Below are 22,136 nucleotides of genomic sequence, written 5' to 3' on the forward strand. Positions count from 1 at the left end.
GTAGTGCTGTAATATGATGTGCTTTTCTGCATAGTTCAAGTAGCGTACAATTACCTGCCGTGGATTGGGTTGCTGATCTTGCTGAGGGCCTATGCAGTGTGCTCGTTCCACTACACAGGGGTAGTGAAGACCCAGAGCCTCAGGTATGCAGTGGCTGCAAAGCTCATTGGGTTGTCTTGTAGGTTTCAGGAAGACCAATGATGCGCAGGTTATTCCTGCGGGACCGATTCTCAAAGGTCCTCGAGCTTGTCCACCAGGAACCAGGGTACTCCTGCATGTGTAGACCTTTTTGCAAAGCCTTATGCAACCATACCTGGACTTTGCCTGGTGGAAGATGTGCAGTTGGCCTGCAATTTTTCTCTGCACTATATTCTTCTGCGGGTGCTCCTTTCGGTATGTAGTGAAGTACGTGATGTTAGCTGCATGGTGCTGCACAGGTCCAAAGCCGTGGTCTGCCTGGTGCAGAGTCCCGTCCCTGAAGACCCCTGTGACTTATAAATGCTGGGGGATTTGGCATCCCCCTGTTCACAACTAAGAGAATAGGCAGAGACGGCTCTAGACTTTGCGAGGCCTTAGGCAAAACTTAGACATGAGGCCCCACTCATGCCCATAATGGGAAAAATAATATAGGTGAAACAAATTAACTGTATAAATGCATATATTAACAGCCTTAAATCCTATGAACTCACAGTTTCTACAATTTTCTCTGACCAATTATTCTTTAATAAAATATCATTAAACATAGGATATCTCTATAGGATAAATGCAGCCACTGTGCCCCATCAAATGCAGCAACTGTGCCCCATCAAGTGCATCCTCACTGTGCCCCAGCAAATGCCACCACTGTGCCCCATCAAATATAGCCTCACTGTGCTCCATCAAATGCCGCCACTGTGCCCCATCAAATGCCACCACCGTGCCTCAAATCCTGCCACCGTGCCCCATCAAATGCCGCCACCGTGCCCCATCAAATGCCGCCACCGTGCCCCATCAAATGCCGGCACTGTGCCCCATCAAATGCTGCCACTGTGCCCCATCAAATGCTGACACTGTCTGTGCCAAATCAAATGCCACCACTGTGCTACATCAAATGCCGCCAGGGGACAAATTATGTACAGCTGATCTAGAGAGTCACTGACTGCTTATGGTGGCACCAGTCCCCCTGGCCAAGCACGCCTCTAAATATTTACAAGTGCAGCCTACATATAGAAAGCTGGCCACTCGCCTGCCTGCCTGGGGCTGTATTTGTGCAGGAGGAGGTCGCTAAAGCCAGGACTCGAGAGGGTGGGTCAGGGGGGCTTTTTTTTGGTACTGGGGCGGCTTTCTTGTTGCCCCTGCAAAGTGCCGCCCTAGGCTTGGGCTTTGTTGGCCTAGGCCAAGACATAGCACTGAGACAGGGTACAGACCATGAGACCATAGACAGACAGGGTACAGGCCATGAGATAGACAGGGTACTAGGGACAGGCCATGAGACAGACAAGGTAGAGGCCATGAGACAGGTAGACAGGGTAGAGGCCATGAGACAGGCAGACAGGGTAAAGGCCATGAGACAGGCAGACAGGGTACTGCGGACAGACCATGAGACAGACAGGGTACTGCGGACAGACCATGAGACAGACAGGGTACTGCGGACAGACCATGAGACAGACAGGGTACAGACCATGAGACAAACAGGGTACTGGGGACAGACCATGAGACAGTCAGACAGGGTACAGACCATGAGACAGACAGGGTACTGGGGACAGACCATGAGACAGACAGGGTACTGGGGACAGACCATGAGACAGACAGGGTACTGGGGACAGACCATGAGACAGACAGGGCACTGGGGACAGACCATGAGACAGACAGGGTACTGGGGACAGACCATGAGACAGACAGGGTACTGGGGACAGACCATGAGACAGACAGGGCACTGGGGACAGACCATGAGACAGACAGGGTACTGGGGACAGACCATGAGACAGACAGGGTACTGGGGACAGACCATGAGACAGACAGGGTACTGGGGACAGACCATGAGACAGACAGGGTACTGGGAAAAGACCATGAGACAGACCATGAGACCATAGAAGACAGGGTAATGTACAGACAGTATGTACTAGATCTAGATATACTGTACCTGTAACCTGCTGCTCTGTCTCCTACCCTACTAAAGGCAGCATGAGAAACGGGTCACACCCACGTGATATTGTCTTTGAGCTCCCTGCAGTGCAATCTGGGAGTTGTAGTCTCTGCAGAGCATAGGCACCAGAGGGCCAAGTCTGCTGTCTGTGCTCAGTGCTGTGAAGAACTACAACTTCCTCCATGCACTGGGGTCTCCGACTGGGGGAAAAGACCAGGAAGACAGTGCCTCGGCGGTGGAGCCTGCTATTCGATGCAGCTGACCAGACTGAGCTGAGATGATGTCATCTCCTACCTCGTCCGTGGAGGCTCATTAGCTCAGTCAGACAGGCGGCGCCAGCGTCAGTCTATGTGCAGCGCCCACCCGCCCGCTCACCCTGCCACCGGCTTGCTTGAAGTTGTGCACACACTGAGGGATATTTCCTTTCACTCACGAGGGACCCCACACACTGTCCTGTCAGGCAAATTAGGTGGTCGCAGCCTGCGAGGCCCTTGTGTGGGAGAGGCCTAAGGCAATCGCCTAATTTGCCTAATTAAAGAGCCGCCTCTGAGAATAGGATCTGTTTAGTGGACTACAGTGCAGGACACAGGACCCGTCCCCCTGTTCTTATGATCTCCCTATTGCTGGGACAATTGCAGAGGCTAACTGGAAGTGGGAGGGGTTAAATAGGGGGATGCAGCTTCTTTAACTTTTGCCAGCTGCATATAACCAAGTGGTAATGATTAAAGACCCAGTGTCCTATAGTGTGCTTCAGGAAACAGATTTTACTTCCAAGCGAAGTGGATATTGCAAATAAGGCAAAAAATCCTCCCTTTCTCTCGCTCTGCCTTCTTGCCTTTCTCCTTCTCTCTCTTTCTAATCAATTTCTCTTTCTTTTTCCTTTTTCTCCTCTCTTTTGCACACCATCTCTCTCTTTTCCCCTCTCCCCATCTCTCTCTGTCCCTCCTTTTACTCTCCTTCTCCTTTTCACTTTGCCACTCTCCCATCTCTTTCTATTTCTTCTCTCTTCTGTTTGCCATTTCTCTATCCCTTACACCCTACTTTTTCCCCCAGCACTTGCTCCAATCTCTCTTTCCTGGCCATACCTTACGTCAGCACACAATGGGTTAACGCCTCATCTGGCGCTCACATGACCACCTTTTCCTAGCTGAATAAAAGACGGCCCCTCCCCCACTGACGTGTTCTTTTTTTTTTGGTCTGTTCCAGGCCACCCGTGGATTGGACTGGTAAGTACTTTGCTGCAAGGATATCCCCCCTTCCGCACCGCCCCTCCATGTTCTCTCATGGAGTTGGAAGACCCAGAATGTTGAACGGTAGAGCCTCCTGAACCTGGGTATCCCTTGTGCCGGGTCGTGGGCAAAGTTGCTTAGATAGCACAAATATTTTACAGGTGTGTGATTAGTAAGCTCTGCAATGTCACCATTGGAGTTTTCCTGTCTTGTATAGGCAGCGTGCTGCTCTCCTGACTTTGTCTTCAAACTGAGAGTGGCGGTGGATGATGTCACAAAGGGCAGGGAGTTTTAGAACCTCCAGACAGTAGAGGTGTAAAGTTCTGATTTAATACTTGAATGTATCTATAACTAGTCTCTGAGCGAACTCAGTTCTAATCTGTTATTTAACACCATGTTGTATGTCAGTTTGATGCAATGTTTTATCCAAATGGAATGCATATGTTCTGGACACTGAATGTCAAATAAATTTCACAGAGTTTTTATTTTTCGTTTTTTTTAATCTATCTCAGCCCTAGAACCAGCAGAGGAATTGGTTTCTCTCTTCTCTCTGCGATCCTGCCAATTTTCTCTTGTGTCGTAAAGACTTGTTGCTGCTTGCTTTCCTGCCGTGCTGTGTGTTCCCGGGGGTTAGACAGTCTATAATGCTCCATACATGACATGTGAAGGACTTATCCCCCCAGTCTCTTCCACCCCCTAAACATAATCTCTAATCCCTACAAATCCCTCCCCACAAAAAACGTGACAAGGTATTGGAGTAAATGGCCTTGCCGGCCTTTTATTAACAAATTAACATAAGCTTAAATAAATAACATTTAAAATAACTTTTCTAATAACCTTCTCTGTACTTTTTGGGGTCTTGGAGGGGAACACACACCACTAGTCACTGCGACAAACTTCGAATCAACTTTAGGCCTCCGGTCGCAACCCCCGGACTGTGAGACAGTACCCAACCTTCACAGTGACCTACCTTTTTACCCCTTCCTGGTTAACCCCTTGTAACTGGAAGGTACCTGATATCCCATGCCACAGATAGGTAACAACCATGTTATATCTCCATATAACATACATATCCTCCTCACAGCCCCAAACCACTGCCATAGCACGCAAGGAGTAAGACCTTACTCTTGCAAGCACCTCCACACCCTCAAAGCTCATTGTACACCGTCCTGCAAGCCAAGAGCCCAAAGATCCAAAGATCGGTTCCCACTTCATTAAGGTGCACCCCGTCGCTCCTAAGGTACCTCCATGTCTCCACCTACAACTTCCTATGCCGTATGGTCACGCCCCCATTCCTAATAATGAACCTGCTAACCTCCTTATTAACTTTTACTCGGGCCCTATCAACCTTTTTTGCTGACCAAGCCCACCTCCAGGACGTCCTGCCCACCATATCTGACCATACAATGACCATTCCAGGGAATGACACCTGTAAGCGCAAAAAATCACATTTTATGTCCCTTATCAACTGTCTCATAGACCTGGATCCCATGTCATTCCCCCCCACATGTAGCACCAAAACATCTGGTGCCCTGTCCCAGTGGGTAAACCTTTGGACCTCTGACCACACCCTGTTCCAGAGCATACCCGGTACCCCGATCCATCTGACCTGATTCTCATGTCTGGGGATGCCCAACTGCCTACCATTCAGCAGAACATCAGTTCATCTGGCACCCCAGTAGACGAAGGAGTGGCCCAGGATCCAAACCAGGCCCACTTCTTCACCTGTGAATAAGAAGATGACAAACACAATAATGAGTTCCCCCCAACAGCAAACATTAACACTAAAGAGTACCCGATTTAACAATTCTGTAACAAGTGTGGGCGAATATAGAGCTTGAATCTGTCTGAGTCCCACCTCCCGATGCGCTTCACTGCCTCTTGACTAAAACCAGCCATGGCGGCCTCTGTAGCAGTGCCTATACGGAAAGAATGGGAGGAGTAGCTCTTTGGATCGTAACCGGCCGCCCATAAACATTTTCTGAACACTGCTATAAATTGAAACTTTGACAAGGCCGACCCACCGCATGCATCAAAAACGAGCCTGTGAACCCCAACGCATGTCCCTGAAAGATTGCACCACTCTTACCAGGCAAATGTGTGACCCCGTAATACTAATTTTTTTCAGTTGCATGCCCTTACTGGCCTGATCCGTTTTTGACCGTTTTATCCATATTCTAGTTGAATTCTGTAAATACTCCAGATCCTCTGATTGCAGCCCCCCTTGTGCCTGTTTTGAAGGGCTGACTAGCTCACCAACCCTTAACGCCCCAAAAAACGCTAGTGCAAAGGCAGACTGGAATAAGGCTCTCTCAAACCCTGAACTGCAATTGGTAGTCAGATGCAGGAATAGACCCTGTAATACGTCAAATGGCACTGGGCACTGTCCGTCCCTCTTATGCACTCAACTGTATCCCTTTACTGTTTACCTCACCCAAAAATCTTTAGTATAGTCCCGTTGCCCCTGCAATTTGAAAACAAAGGCCAAACCTGCCAATTTCTTGTCGATGGCAGCTGCCGAGATGTCCCGCTCAAATTCCATGTTAGGAAAATAGAGAACCGCATGGATTAACTCCCGACCCTCGGAGGAGATAACCAGCCTGTGCAAGCATGCATACAATTCTTGCCATACCTTGGAGTAGGCATCCCAAGTGGCCTTACTCATTGAGCGATGAATCCACCCTGCTGCGTTCCCAAGGCAATGTTCCACATCCAGTCTGGGCAGGTTACCTCCTGCTGCTTCGCGTCTGGTGCCAACTCCCATAACCTGTCCCACTGGAAACGAGACAAAGCGTCAGCAAAAGGTTTTCTCCACCCCTGGTAGATGTACAGCGTAGATGAAAACATTCAATTTCAAACACTGCAGTACCAGATGTCTCAGCAACCTGACCACCGGCATAGACTTGGCCGACAATCGGTTAATCACCTGTACGACCCCCAGGTTATCATAGTTGAGCCACACCTTCAGATTAGGGAACGATTCCCCCCATATTTCCATTGCCACCACAATTGGAAACAGTTCCAGGAGGATTAGGTTCTTCAAGAACCCAGCTTCCCCCCAAGATGTGGGCCAACGGGGAGTGCTCCATTTACTCTGAAAGACAGCCCCATAGCCCATGGAGCCTGCAGCGTCCGTGAATAATTTGAGATCCCAATTGCTGATGGGGCCCAACATCCACAGGGCACACCTGTTAAATGACTCCAGGAAATCGTGCCACGCCCGCAAATCTTCCCTGTGCTCACTGTTCAGATTCACAAAGTGAGTGGGGGAGTTGACCCCAGCAGTTGCCGCCAACAACTGCCGTCAAAACACCCTGCCCATGGAAATTATTTGGCAAGCAAAATTTTACTTCCCCAATAGTGATTGTAATTGCTTCAGTTGCACCTTGCACCTTCCAATGGTCCCACGCACCTCCGCCTTGAGATTTTCCAGTTTGTCCAACGGCAATCGACACTCCATTCCCATGGAATCCACTTCAATTCCAAGGAAAATTATGTTGGATGTGGGGCCTTCCATTTTGCCTGGAGCTAACGAAACCCTGAAACGCTCCGTTATGTGCTGTAACGTCCGCAATAGGACGGTGCAAATGCTGGAACTCGGTGGGCCGACACATAAATTGTCCAGATAGTGAATAATCAAGTTGATCCCAGAGACGTCCCGCACCACCCATTCCAAAAAGGAGCTGAATGTTTCAAAGAAAGCACATGAGATCGAGCATCCCATTGGGAGGTAATGGTCTGCATAGTATGCCCCATTCCATGTGCAGCCCAGCCAATAAAAGCTTTCTGGTTGAAGCGGTAAAAGCCTGAAAGCCGATTCAATATCCGCCTTTGCCATAAGGGACCCCTGCCCGTTTCGATGAACCCATGATATTGCTGCATCGAATGAAGTATATGTTACTGCACAATCCCCCGGTGCAGTTGAATCATTGATAGATCCACCTTTCGGGAATGACAGGTGGTGAATCAGTCTAAATTTGTTTGGCTCCTTCTTGGGAACTACTCCCAAGGGGGATACCACCAGGCCTGGAAGAGGAACTGAAGTAAACGGGCCGGCCATGCGTCCCAGTTTTACTTCTTTTTCTATTTTTTTCGCGACCACTGTCGGATGCAGCAGGGCTGAACGTAAGTTATTCGCTATGGGAGGAGCTACCGCTAGATGGCACGGTATTTTAAAACCCATTGCAAAACCTGATTCCAATGACTGGGCCACTTTTCGGTCAGGGTACCTACTGAGGAAAGGACGCATCCTTTCCACCCACACTGGCGTCGTTCCTCTTACTCGCAGGCTGTCCGCCATGCCCCTTCCCTCTTCTGAAGCACTTTGATAGTGCATGGGATCCCCCACAGCCGGAGCATGTGTGCTTAAATCGACAGTTTGCGCTGAACTTACATGTGCCCTCATTGAACTGCCAACAGAAGCCCCATCTCTTGTCAGTCGGTCGTCCTGGAGCTGTGTTACCTCTGACCCCTGCCTGAAAAAACTGGTTAGGAGCCCTCGCTGCCATCATAAGCTTCATCCACAGGCTGATATCCTTGTGGTCCCATCATAGTGATGGTCGGACAGCCATCCACTGTCAAAATTGTTTGTCTTAACGCAGCCATGCCACCCTGCCATATGTCCGGTGTGCCTCACTAATGGCTTCTAAGTATACAAACAAAGCTGAGCAGTGTTCGGGTGCCTTCTCCCCCATCACACTTGCCAAGATGTCGAACGCCTGCAGCCAGTTCGAGAAAGTCAGTGGAATCAGTCTGTATCTGTGTTTCTCTTCGTCCTCCTTCTTGCTGTCTTCCGGGTTCAATCTATCCAGATTGAATTTTTCTAGCGGCAACAATGTGAATACCTCCACATATTCCCCTTTCCAAATTTTTTCTTTTACTTCTGTTTTGAGATGGGCTCCCAATGTTCCCTCAAAACATACATAAACCTCGCTCTTGGCGGAGTCCGCCAACCTGACTGACTCTGACTTCTTCTCTCCTGTCTTTCCCTTGCTATCCGGAGCCGTGACGCTGGCCGATGTTGCGGGAGGATCGTCCACCGTCGTCCCTGTTCCCGCTGTCCTTGCCACCGAATCACCACTAATTGTGACCGCTGTTGGTGGCGTATCCATTGGGGTACTCTCCTTACCCTGTGGCGTGGCCCACGCCTGCGCCGGTGACGAACTGTCCCCCGTGGTCGGCTCAAATCTCTGTACCAGCTCCCGCAAACCCAGAAATAAATCCTGTAAACCTGTCGTCCTTTTCTCTACCTCCTTGGGCTGCTCCGTGTGGGGCCTGACTCCGCTTACCATCGAAGAACTAGCCTCCCGGGGGGACCCACCTTTCTTGCCCTGCTCCAAAAACTGTTCTAATAAAGAGGAAACAGATAAAGTGGAAATGCACTCACCGGGGTGCCCAGGACTGGGCCCATCAGCTGCCACACCGGCATCCACCACTGATGAATGTCCCTGGTCCTCGTCCCTCTCTGACCCGGACAGTTCTCTCTCCGATCTGTCGCTGGTCTCCTCCTGTTGAACGACCGCTGGATGCACCCCAGAGGGTCCTGCTCTGGCTGCCGGGGATCTGCGGTGCTTTTCTCTTCCTGTTCTCTGCATTGTCCCGCCAGATTTGTTCATTGGCCGCCTGGTCTGGGCTACTGGTTTCCTCTCTCCACCCCCGCTCACCACCATCACCTCGCTCTTCACGTACCTTCCTCTGGATCTTGCAGGGCTGCTGGCCGCTTCAGTTACCTGGGAAGCCCCCCAAAGCATGGTTGTTCCCCGCTGGGCTGCCTGGCTGCTCGAGCTCCCTCCTGCAGCCACGGCCACCCATTCCTGGCATCTGCCACGAGTCCGGGGGGCAGAGCCCTGTGCTGTGCTGGGCTCCCCCATCCCTGCGCTCTATCCTCTGCGCTGAGTCGTCCTGATGTCTCCCCGCCTGATTCCCTGGGGCTGGTGCTTGCTGGCAGGTGTGTGGACCGTACCTCCTCTCCTCTGCTGGTGTGGCCTCTGTGCCCCTGAGCGGCTAAAGTGATCTGGCGGCCGGGAATGCTGCGCACGTGGAGCCTCCTGGTCCCCCCCGCACAGTGCTGATCCGCCATTATTTAGTATGGCTGCGATATTGAGTTTTTTCCATATTTGTGAGCTCACATATGAGCTCCCCATACCTGTCAGTGGCACAGAAGATTAGTGAAGGTACGAGGGGGCGGCGTGAGACATATCTTCAAAAGAGTGCTCAAGGAATGCAGTATGGTGTTTTGCATGATTTTAGGAGCAGAAGCCCTAAACGCAAACACTCCAGAAACTCTAAGACCCGCCACTGGTCATCCCCTGACCAGAACAATATGGATTCCCCACATTCCCACATGGGGTGGCTTTCATGCCTCTCAAGCAGCTCACATACGTTTACATCAGTGCAATAGAAAATGCCTTGCCCAGACCTGTAGCAAACATTGGCCATTAATTGGCATTGATTGCCTCAAACGCCAATGGATAAGGAACAGGCAAGATGCAGGCCCAACCATCGCAGACGCACGTAAATATTTCCAAATGTGAAAAAGGAACAACTTCTTTTCCCAAAATAATGGAGTTAAAAGCTCATTTATGAAGAATGGGAGAGATGTGATAAGAAGGCAAATTTACGGTAAAAGTCTCCAAGCTTTATCCAATGAAGCTGGCTAATGCATGTTTAAGCAATGCAATTCTAGGAGTGGATGGAGCCTGCCAGCATCGGGTGCGCAATTGTATTTTCCTTTTAATACCTTTTAGGAATCCCACAGGTTGAAAAAATGTACATAAGGCTGGTTCACACTGTATACAGACCAATGCATTTTTATTAGAGTCAAAAATGCATGAATAGTGTTTACCATGGATTCCAATGGCCTACACATCACACTGGTTCTGTGTGTTCCAGTACAGTCAACTAAAGGAGAACATGCATTTTTTTCTCTATGGAATGTATCTATAACATATCAAATGCATTGAAAAAGCACCTAAACACCTCAAAAGTGTGCATGCAAAAAAAAAAAAAAACCTGTTCAACTCAGAAATTGTGGTGAACTGGTCTGCAGGCTTGCAAAAAATGTATACTGTGGCAGGTTTTTACCTGTGGACTAGCGACGGGCACATTCAGTCACAGCCATGAGAGCTTTGTGGTTGCTCCACTGGAGGGTGCACGAAGCTTTCACACAAGCCCTTTGTAACATTCTCCATAATAGGAGGTTGTTTTTTGGCAAAGCATTGGACGAAGCGAGTAACAGAAGAAATGTCCAGAATGTGGTCACGGTCTAACAAGAGGAAGCAGCTGTCTTTTTGCTCAAATCTGTCGATCTTCAGAAGGGTTTAGGGGGCCACATCTAATAGACCAGGCTGAAATTTAACCAGATCACAATGAATCGGGCTCAAATTTCCTGTGGACATGGAATCCAATCCATAGCAGGCTGCTAGTTAGTCGATCGACCTGCTAGACGTATACTTCCATATACCAATCAGTGTGTAACACCAGAGACATCTGGAATTTGCAGTGACTGGCTGTCACTTCCAGTTTAGGTGTTTTCCATTTTTTTAATTTGGCACATGTTATGGCAATTTTTAGATCTCACTTAAATGATTAACGATACAAGAAATAAGTGATTAAACCTTTGTCTACATAAGAATAAAAATGAACGATAACAGTGCGAAAAGATAAACAATTACCTTTATTTATACAGAAAAGAAACTTTAGAATAATTAGAACTTATCATATAACTCAAGTGATGTTACAAGTACAGTGTTGCTTAGGCTGCCAAGATGATTTAGGTCATATGGTTACAACAGACATACACTTTCAATATATATATCAATCTTTCAAGATAAGTCCTAAGAAAGAAATAATTTGATATAGAAAAGAGACATACGAAAGAAAGAAAGAAAGAAAGAAAGAGAGAGAGAGAGAGAGAGAGAGAGATATGTTACACGGATTTCCGGTCGTTCCCCATGGTCTAGAACTCAAGAGCCCCCTCAGCTAACTCTTGCCCTATTTTATATGCATTCTCGGCCAATCCGAAGATGGAACGCACCCATTGGCTCTGAGTTTGCATCAACCTCTGGTTGGCAGATTCTCAAGTCTACCTGCTGATTGGTTCAGGATGGCTCACACTCTGATTGGTTAATTCTCAAGCTCCCAGATACGTCCCTAGGTCAGGCCTGAACGTCCGGAGCCAGCTTGTCTAACAATTTGCCACATTCTTTTATCGTTAAACCCCAAACAGTTCCGACATTAGCATGTTAATGTCCCCTGGTGAGATGGAGCCTCACTGTCTGCACAGATGATTGGGAAAACAAAAGGGGAATACAATGAACACCTGGGGACCTTTAATGGTTCCCATGAGTAAAACTTCTGTATTAAAACCTCTGCTCACATACACCCATAAACCTGAAATTAAGTCCTACATTCAGAATGGTTTCCTTTAAGCTCCTTGCTATAAATATTATATTTCAAAATCGCCACCACACACGGCACCAAGAAACATTTTGAAGGCAGTAGTGGCAGTAATTTGTCCACTGCCATTACTTGGATAATGTTTTGATTGTCGCAGGTGTAAGCCAGGAGCTGGCAAAGCCTCACAAACTTGTCCTGGAAATCCTTTTCCAAGTTCAGTTGACTAGTGAACAAACAGGAGAAGCAGTTAACCCCTTTTTGTCTGCACAAATGAGCAAGAACTGGAATTTTGGACACCAGTGTGCCTTTTTTTGCCTCTCAGCCTAGGAGATGGAATAATTCTGACGTCGGATGCCAGTCTGCCTCCAGTCTGAAGAGACAAGTGCAAGGCCATTGGATCCTAGTGAAATGCAGAAGCTCTGACTGACTTAACCACTTCAATTCAGGGCACTTTGGCCCCCTTCCTTCCCAGCCCAATTTTCAGCTTTCATCGCTCTCGCACTTTCAATGACAATTGCGCGGTCATGCTACAGTGTACCCAAATGAAATTTTTATAATTTTGTTTGCACAAATAGAGCTTTATTTGGTGGTATTTATTCATGACTCCGTTTTTTATTTTTTGCGATATAAGAGCAAAAAAAGCGGAAATTTGGAAAAAAAACAATATTTTCTTTTTTCTATTTTAAAAGAAATCCAATAAAATCTAATTTTGTCATAAATTTAAGCCAAAATGTATTCTGCTACATGTTTTTGGTAAAAAAAATTCCGTTAAGTGTATAATAATTGGTTTGTGTGATCACGGACATATGTACGCAAATGATCATGTACAGATGTGTGCAGGTGATCACATACATATGTGTGCAGATAATCATTGGAACATGTGATTTTAGTGGGACATATGTGGGGGATATGTGTTTTTTAATTTGGGGACATGTCTTTTTATTATTTGGGGACATGTGTGTTTTGGGGACATGTGTGGTGACATGTGTATTGTGGTGACATGTGTGTTTACCCTGTAGGTTTATACTAGACTGGTGATCAGTTAGTAAAAAGCTGTAAAAACAGCTCATACTCACTGATCATCAGCCGGCTGCAGCGTTCTGCTCTCCTCTCCTCAGCGACGACTTCCGTGTGAGGAGAGGAGAACCGATTGCCTAGCAACCGGCTTTTTGTTTACATCACATGACGGCCGTGATTGGACACGGCCGTAATGTGATCAGGAGGGCCAATCACAGAGCCCTCCTGCCGATCCGAGATGCGCCGTGTCCGGGTGACACGAGCACATCGGGATCGCGCCGCTGCGCGGGCACGCGCGCGCGTGACCCCCTTTCTTCTGAAGGACGTTCCTGAACGTTCTCTTAGAAGTAGAGAGCTTCCACCCGGCCGTATATGTACATTGGCCGGGTGGGAAGTGGTTAAATTTAAGTTTTTTTTTTTATAGCATTGCAAGCATTTCAGGATCTTTCTCCAAGGGGCCCGAGTAAAGTTGATGATTGACAACAAGACAGCAGTAGCTTACATTGCCCACCAAGGGGACACCAACTGTCTGTCTTTTCCTGTTACTTTTTTTAACATAATGTTTTCCCTGGACGAAAAGCCACTTACAGGCAGTTAAAGGCAGTCTACTTACCAGGAAAGCAGGATCCACTAACGGATCAGTGAGGCAAATTATTTTCCAACAATAATATCTCAACTAGTATTGGCTCTATTGTACATTCCAGAAGTAGTTCTCATAGAGAGCCCTCTGAACACACAGCTTCCACTTTTGTAGCAATGTACAAAGGTGAAGTGATAGAAGGTATATTCAGCGCCATCGTTTTTTTCCATTGGTGTATGTCTTCCTCCAGTGTCCTTGATTATGAAGATTTGGACAGAACATGTGTTTGCCATACAGATGCTTTCCACCTGCTGAAGAGGCCTTGGTTGTCATTGAGCACCACCAATCCCTTTTCCGGTCAAACAAGATCTTTTATGCCAACATATGCCAGCAGCACCCCAATACAGTGAGACTGTTAGCCCTTGTACACACGATCGGAGATTCCGACGGAACGTGTCCGATCGGAGCGTTTTGTCTTATATTCCGACTGTGTGGTCTGCATTGGACTGTTTCCGTCGGAATATCCGTCGGACCAAATTTTCCAACTTGCCGGAAATATTTTCCGACAAAATGCTCCGATCAGACATACTCCGATCATGTGTAGAGAATTCCGATCGGACAAAGTGCCACGCATGTTCAGATCAGATTCCTACATCAAAGCTATTGGCTACTAGCCTGAACGTAGTCCCATCGTAACGAAATTACGTCATCACGCTCCAAACGATCAGATTTTCCGACAACTTTGTCCGACCGTGTGTATGCAACAGTTTCGGAGAAGATCCGTCTGACAAAATCCACAGGATTTGGTTGTCGGAATCTCTAACCGTGTGTACAAGGGCTTAAAGTGGTTGTAAACCCTCCCTCCGGACTTTTAACTATAGATAAGCCTAAAAATAAGGAAATATCTCCTAAATGTGCGCCGTTTGGGAGATATTTCACTTGTAGTGCGCCGATGATGTAATTGGAGCATGCACTGTGAGGAAACAGACCTCCATACCATTTCTTTCCCAGCGTGTGCCGTTACTGCATGTGTGGAAGTGACATCACACGGCTCTTGCCAGTCACAGAGCCAGGGAGGAAGAGAGGCGGAGATGGACGCAGCCTGCACAGGGGACAGCGATTGATTCTTTTGCAGGTAAGTGTCACATAATGCATACTAGCCCATTATGCTTTTAATTTACAGGCTTTGCAGGGAGCAAAAGAGGAAGTAAAACCCACAAGGGTTTACTTCTTCTTTAATAGCCTGGCTATTGAATCTACTGGACTAGAGGTGCGGGCAGGGCTGCTGATAGGGCAGTACAGCCAGTCTTCCTGTAGGGGGCTTAAGCTCTGTCACTTCAGAAGAGGGGCCCGGGAACCTGCAGAGCAGGAGAGCTAGCTGATCTGCTTTCTGACATTTGTGGATCTCCTTGCAGCGCTGCCAGCTTTCTCCCTCCGGCAGCTCAGTTTTACATACTGGCAATTGGTAAAGTGCCCCGATCTGGAGCAGAAGACAGCTGCAGTCTCAGTCTGCCTGTGTCTCTGCCGGGTCCTGAAACTCCCCCTCTTCAATGTTATCTCTGGTCAGCATGAGCAGGAAGCTTGCTTCACCACCTCCCTGAGTGCTGACCTCTGATCCCCCTCCAGCTGGGGGTGAGTGGGGGAGGGGGGGTTGCTGCTGGAACAAAGTCACAAAACTTTAGGATTTTGGAGAGAGGGTGAATATGAAGCCAGCCTAGAACTGCAGATAGCTGTCAATGCAGTGCTGAGCAAGAAGCCAGTGGACACATCTCTCTCTCCAGCTGCCAGGCATCTCTGCCCAGCCATTTCTATATACCGTATATACTCGAGTATAGGCCGACCCGAATATAAGCCGAGGCCCCCAATTTACCCCCAAAAAAACTGGCAAACTTATTGACTCGTGTATAAGCCGAGGGTGAGACATGCCTGTCCATCCCTGTGTGTGTGTCCGTCCATCCCTGTGTGTCCGTCCATCCCTGTGTGTCCGTCCATCCCTGTGTGTCCGTCCATCCCTGTGTGTCCGTCCATCCATCCCTGTGTGTGTGTGTGTCCATCCATCCATCCATCCCTGTGTGTGTGTGTCTCCATCCATCCATCCATCCATCCCTGTGTGTGTGTGTCTCCATCCATCCATCCATCCATCCCTGTGTGTGTGTGTGTCTCCATCCATCCATCCATCCATCCCTGTGTGTGTCTCCATCCGTGTGTGTGTGTGTGTGTGTGTGTGTGTGTGTGTGTGTGTGTGTGTGTGTGTGTGTGTGTGTGTGTGTGTGTGTGTCCAGCCTACCTTTGTCCCGAGCCTCCGTCCCGTGCCTTGCCTCCTTGCCTCCGTCCCGTGCCGTGACTTGCCTCCTTGCATCCGTCCCGTGTCGTGCCGTGCCTTGCCGCCGCCGTCCCGTCCCGTCCCGTGCCGTGCCTTCCCTTGCCTCCGTCCCGTGCCCTCTTCGTCGGCGGCCATTGTAAAGTTCAAAAGCTGCGCCGCCGCCTTCGCCTGTGATAGGCGGAACACTGAATTTCCCAGCAGCCTGTGTTCCGCCTATCACAGACGTCGTATCATCCTCGTCCGTAGTACGAGGATGATACGATGTCCGTGATAGGCGGAACACAGGCTGCTGGGAAATTCAGTGTTCCGCCTATCACAGGCGAAGGCGGAGCCGGAGGCGCGGCTTTTGAATAGAATGGCCGCTGTCTGTCTGCTCGACACGCTGATCGATCGGGCAGACAGCGATGACTCGAGTATAAGCCGAGGGGGGCACTTTCAGCCTCAAAAAAGAGGCTGAAAATCTCGGCTTATACTCGAGTATATACGGTACCATCCCTAAGGCCCCTTTATACTTCATATAGCAGTAACAAACATTCCTGCTTACATTTTTTTTTCTTGTTTTTCACTCATTCATTTGAATGGGCTGAGATATATGTGACAAACACACCATAGAGGCTTCGTAAACTTTTAAGGCATGCAGCGTTGCCACATGACAAAACGCATGTCTTCTCATTGCATTTGGGGTGACATTAACAATTATTGTGCACCACAAGTTCTATGCGCATGTGCAGCTCATTTCCAAAATGCACTACAAAAATTTCCCATTAGTTGTGCACTTGTCACACATGCAGGTAACCTCCAACGTGAATGTGGCCTAATGCCTCATATACACTGCTAGTTTACTTTTGCTAAACCCCACAGGCTGAATGAAAAAAAAAACCCTGACACCTCAGGTCAGAGCATCTGTATTAACAATCTAATGTTAGTACAGTGATCTCCCCTGCTATTCTATTGTGTTCTGACAAGGGGACGCCCCACCAGAACACTCCGGTCAGGAAGATGGTCAGCAGCCCTTTTTTGATCAAGCCCCTTCGACATAAGCCAGCTGTCATACCGGGCTGTATACATGCCATGGCTGCAATGCTTTACTTCAGAGCTGAGGCATTTGTACTGCAGGCGGCAGAATTTGACAGGCAGCACCACCTGTCAAACTTCTCATTGAGTTCAATGAGGCTGCTCTGCACCTTGAAGCCAAATACTTGGCTTACAGCTGCAATGCGGTCTCACAATGTAAAAATGTAAAATAAAAAAAAATAAAAACAACAGGTGTCATGAGACAGCAGTAGCAAGGCTCTTATTTCTGCAATGGCTGCAAAGCATACCATTGTGACCATGGCATTTTAGCGAATTTGATTTCCCGGGGGCTCTGTCAGGTAGGTTGTAGGGAGCCACCGTGATTTCTAACAGCAGCCCTGGGTGCGGGGAGCCTCATCTGAGGTGATTCAGACCTTGGCAAAGACTACAAGACCATGAACGCTACATATGAGGATATGAAGGAAGTTTGTTCTGTTTATTCAGCAAAGTTTTCTCTCCTGTATCCCCAGCTCTAGGCATTTTTACAATCAGCGCTTGAGGTTGGTCTGGCATACAACTCCATTGAATAAATGCTTCATGTAGGCCGTAATCCATATACAACTACCAAGGAAATTCTTGTTCCATGCATAGGACCTAGGTTTGGTTCTGAAAGCACTCATACAGGCATCCTTTGCTCCAGTAATGTAAATTCCATTGCGGTCCCTAGTGGTAAAACTAGTTCCTCTGACAGCAGTTGCTTCAGACAGAAGGATGTTGGAGGTTGCAGCACTTTCCTGCAAAGATCCTTTTTGTGTTTTTTTTTTTGTGATACTAGTCCATCTCAAAGTGGGATCCAGTTTCCAGGAAAACCTAGGGGGAGTCCCTCCAAGCATTCACATAGTTACTGAGTATACAGCAGGAAGACTTCAGGTCCTTACACAAGTTGCTAACAGTGTACATGCAAAGATCAAAGACACGAGGAAAGTGGACAATCCTTTTCATTTCGCTGTCAGGTTCTTCAGTCATATTCTATTGGTTCACCAGGGTGATTAGATTGGCATGGAGGAAGTGGGCCTTGCTGCTCAGGAACAGGGGCAAGCTCCTTTGAACGGAGGAGTGGCAGCCTTTGGGTCAGTTATGCCAGGATGTCAGTGAAGAGTATATGAGAGATGGCTAGCTCTTCATTCAACTTTACAAGCTAGGCGTACAGTCGGCAAGTTCTGCAATGTTTGGGACGAGACATATATTATTTTTGTTTTTGGCAGCTTTTCTGCGATTGTCAGTGTGTCTTTTCATGTGTTCTCTCCCACCTATTTATTCAGCTAATTAAATCCCATTGTGTGCTGACGTGAGGTATGGCCAGGAATACGGAAAATCTTTATCAAATCCTTATTGTAATTTCCCTTTGGCCTATCCTCAGGTCAGCACAGGACTCCCTCCCAAGTGACCTGTCACAGGCTAGGTTATCGAACACTTTAGTGCGGAAAGGGCTATCTTTAATTCAGCTAGGAAAAGGTGGTCATGTGGGCGCCAGATGAGGCGTTAACCTATTGTATGCTGATGTGAGGACAGGCCAGGAAAGGAAAATTGCGGTATTTGATAACAATTTTCTGTAATCTCTCCCTCTCCACCATAGGAGTGGTTCTTGAGTTGGGGTTATCAGATGGACGATGAAGGTCGGCAGTGTTACTGTAGCATCTGCTGCTCCGGAAAAGAGATCCTTGTGTGCAGTAATCACTACTGTTGGCGGTAAGGACATTCAGAATCTTGCAGGACATTTCATAATAATAATGATAGGAAAGGGACTTTTCACACAGGTCTTAACTTTCAGCTCTTGTCACAAGTGATATTGGAATACCGAACAGTTTAATTATTGATTACCTGTCCATTGTGTCTATGCACTATCTTGATGGATCTCCTGTGCCCATTGAGAAGGGTTATATATGACGCTCGTTGCCTGGAACCTTATGCTTAGATAATTGCTGTATCTAGAGCTTCCTACATGATGTTTATGGAGAAATAGCACTCTAAGGTATTGATTTACTAAAACTGGAGAATGCAAAATCTGGCGCAGCTCTGCATAGAAACCAATCAGCTATTAGGTTATTTTTTGTCAAAGCTTAATTGAACAAGCTGAAGTAAGGCTGGATGCATTGAATACCCCTTTTACTCGGAAATCGCCGAGTGGGAGTGGTTCACCTGCTGTGCATTCTGGGTGGGGGTATTTAAGGTACTGATGCCATTTCATTTTGAGGGGTTATTTTCCGGGGTTCGTTATCCCGACCTCATGGCCCTCCTGGCCTGGGGTGTATGCTGCCTGTTCCTGTGCCTCGAGATTGCTAGATCCAGTCTGTGGAAGCTGTTTGTCAAGAAAATACCTCTAACCCACAATTATCAGGTACCTGAACACCCCTTAACCCTCTATCCCTCTATTGCAAACTTTTTGCCTATTGCAAATAAATCTTAGAAAAGGGACTAAGTGTCATTGCTAACATTCTTTAGGTTTACTTTGCAACAGGACCCCTGAGATGGAGAAGCGAGCAGGTGAGGTAACGGTAAGCCCCATAAAAACCAACAGCTCCTTCGAGGGTCAGTGCTACATAAATAAACCACTGTGTGTCTACAGTTTCCTCATTACAGTAACCAAAGTTTGGATTTTTTTCCAGACTGAAGACCACAATACCGACCAAGACTTATAACACATTATCTAATGTACATTACAGTTAGCTTTTATGTTATCTTAAATAGAACTGCGTATTTCAGACAGTGTCTGCTTTCCCCTTTTCCAGGAGTTTCTGTTTAGGGTGTGTGGATTTGTTGGAGGGAAAGGGGTCTGCTCAGGCAGCCAGAGAAACAGATCCCTGGAAGTGCTATATGTGCCGAGAGACATTGGTGAGTGGTCTACTGCAAAGACGCCATGACTGGCCCTCTCGCCTCCAGACTCTACTGACCAACAAGAATGATCCAAAATATGTAAGTGATATGCTTAGCATTTTCCAACATTGTCCTAAGCTAACCATTTCTCCACCAGCCTAACAAAGTTGTCTGGGGTACATGCAGATTTATTTTCCATACTATATCCCAGCACTAAACCAGTAATGCTTACACTCTATGGTCCCACCACTGTCAAACATTAATCTTATCATTATAATATATGGCTCAGACGTATATATATTGCAATGTTGTACAGAGAACACTGCACAAGTCACATCAGTCTCTCCACCAGTGGCAGCTGGTGAAGTTTTAGGATATGAGTGGGGTGCCAGACGCCATCCTTCCTTTTTGACCCTTCCCACTTCTAATAAGCCCCACCCCTTAAAGAATCCACCCACATTGTCTCCTGTATTCCACCCATAGTGTCAGGAGTATACAGTGCAGCCTCACAGGGCAGAGTGTACAGCTCAGCCTCACAGGACAGAGTGTACAGCTCAGCCTCACAGGACAGAGTGTACAGCTCAGCCTCACGGGGCAGAGTGTACAGCTCAGCTTCACGGGGCAGAGTGTACAGCTCAGCCTCACGGGGCAGAGTGTACAGCTCAGCTTCACGGGGCAGAGTGTACAGCTCAGCTTCACGGGGCAGAGTGTACAGCTCAGCTTCACGGGGCAGAGTGTACAGCTCAGCTTCACGGGGCAGAGTGTACAGCTCAGCCTCACGGGGCAGAGTGTACAGCTCAGCCTCACGGGGCAGAGTGTACAGCTCAGCCTCACGGGGCAGAGTGTACAGCTCAGCCTCACGGGGCAGAGTGTACAGCTCAGCCTCACGGGGCAGAGTGTACAGCTCAGCCTCACGGGGCAGAGTGTACAGCTCAGCCTCACGGGGCAGAGTGTACAGCTCAGCCTCACGGGGCAGAGTGTACAGCTCAGCCTCACGGGGCAGAGTGTACAGCTCAGCCTCACGGGGCAGAGTGTACAGCTCAGCCTCACGGGACAGAGTGTACAGCTCAGCCTCACGGGACAGAGTGTACAGCTCAGCCTCACGGGGCAGAGTGTACAGCTCAGCCTCACGGGACAGAGTGTACAGCTCAGCCTCACGGGGCAGAGTGTACAGCGCAGCCTCACGGGGCAGAGTGTACAGCGCAGCCTCACGGGGCAGAGTGTACAGCGCAGCCTCACAGGGCAGAGTGTACAGCTCAGCCTCACAGGGCAGAGTGTACAGCTCAGCCTCACAAGACAAAGTATACAGCACAGCCTCACAGGACAGAGTATACAGCTCAGCCTCACAAGACAAAGTATACAGCACAGCCTCACAGGACAGAGTATACAGCTCAGCCTCACAGAACAGAGTATACAGCGCAGCCTCACAGGAGAGAGTATACAGCGCAGCCTCACAGGACAGAGTATACAGCTCAGCCTCACAGAACATTGTAAGATGGAGAGAGACTCCAATTCCTGAGCTCAGCTCACAGCACCAGGAGACATCCAGTAAAGCGACCATTAAAGCCTGTCAGCCTTCCCTGTACTCAGTTGTGTGTGAGGGCAGAGAAGGGCTGTTGGTGCAGGGGGGGGCAGGGTTATCACACAGGATGATGCAGGTCTATCAGTGCACAATGTTGGCTGCTTCCTCCAGCTGCTTGCTCTGCTCAGACTGCCACATCCGATCCCCGCACTCACCTCAGTTACACTGAGCTCAGACTCAGCAGTACCACCTCCGCACCCATCTTCCACATCAGTGATCCACTCCCCGCCTCACATCACAGGGTCCCAGGTCCTGGTCGCAGTCAGTCACTCTCTGCAACACAGTGAGCCATCCGGAAAACTGGAAGTGACGCTGCAGTGCCTAAAAAGCACCGCCAATTCGACCTCTGGTCATGGCCAATAAAAAAAAACACAGGAACCAGATGGAAATCAGTGTAAAGTGTGGGTGTTTGAGGGCACATCGCTTGCGCCCCGAACACGCCCTAAACATGGGCAAATCAGCTTCCCAGTTTGCAATCAGATGATTGCAAGCTGCGTAGCTTCCCATAGACCGCCGTGTGTCCAGCACCTGGAAAGTTTTAAAGTGACCCTTTTTTTTTTTCTTGGTGAAACACTGGCCGCCCCTAAGCCCCCTTTGGATGGGCCGCCACTGCTCTCCACACCAGAGGAGCTTACACTCTAATATCCCCACCAAATCCACTAACTCCTATTATACATTTACATAGCTCTGAAATATTTTGCAGTGCTGTACAGAGAACACTGAGACCGTCACATAACTATCTGCACCAGAGGAGCTTACATTCTAATGTTCCCACCACAATCGCTTGCTATTATTATAGACTTATTTTAGTACTGGCATATTCCACATTGCTGTACAGAGAACACTGAGCCATTCATATTAATATCTGCACCCGAGGAGCTTACACTCTAATTTGCCCACCACAGCCACACACTGTTATTAATATACATTTATATAGCTAGCGGGTGTTGAAACCAAGACCAGGGTCCCTCTGTACTCTTGGGACCTAGTGTATA

General features: G+C 48.2%; 1 protein-coding gene across 4 annotated transcripts in view; it reads left to right on the forward strand.

Moving 5' to 3' along the window:
• LOC143989098 (DNA (cytosine-5)-methyltransferase 3A-like) overlaps nucleotides 1–22,136 on the forward strand; it is a 137,143-nt gene that overhangs the window by 52,106 nt on the left and 62,901 nt on the right. For all 4 annotated transcript variants that reach the window (XM_077489118.1, XM_077489119.1, XM_077489120.1 and 1 more), the window contains 2 exons: nucleotides 18,322–18,434; nucleotides 19,475–19,658. In XM_077489118.1, coding sequence (XP_077345244.1) covers nucleotides 18,322–18,434; nucleotides 19,475–19,658 — 297 coding nt within the window. The remainder of the gene's footprint in view (nucleotides 1–18,321; nucleotides 18,435–19,474; nucleotides 19,659–22,136) is intronic.

Source organism: Lithobates pipiens, unplaced genomic scaffold (assembly GCF_037356315.1).
Source record: "Lithobates pipiens isolate NorthernLeopardFrog02 unplaced genomic scaffold, aLitPip1_a1.2 Scaffold_18, whole genome shotgun sequence".
NCBI classification, from domain to species: domain Eukaryota; kingdom Metazoa; phylum Chordata; class Amphibia; order Anura; family Ranidae; genus Lithobates; species Lithobates pipiens.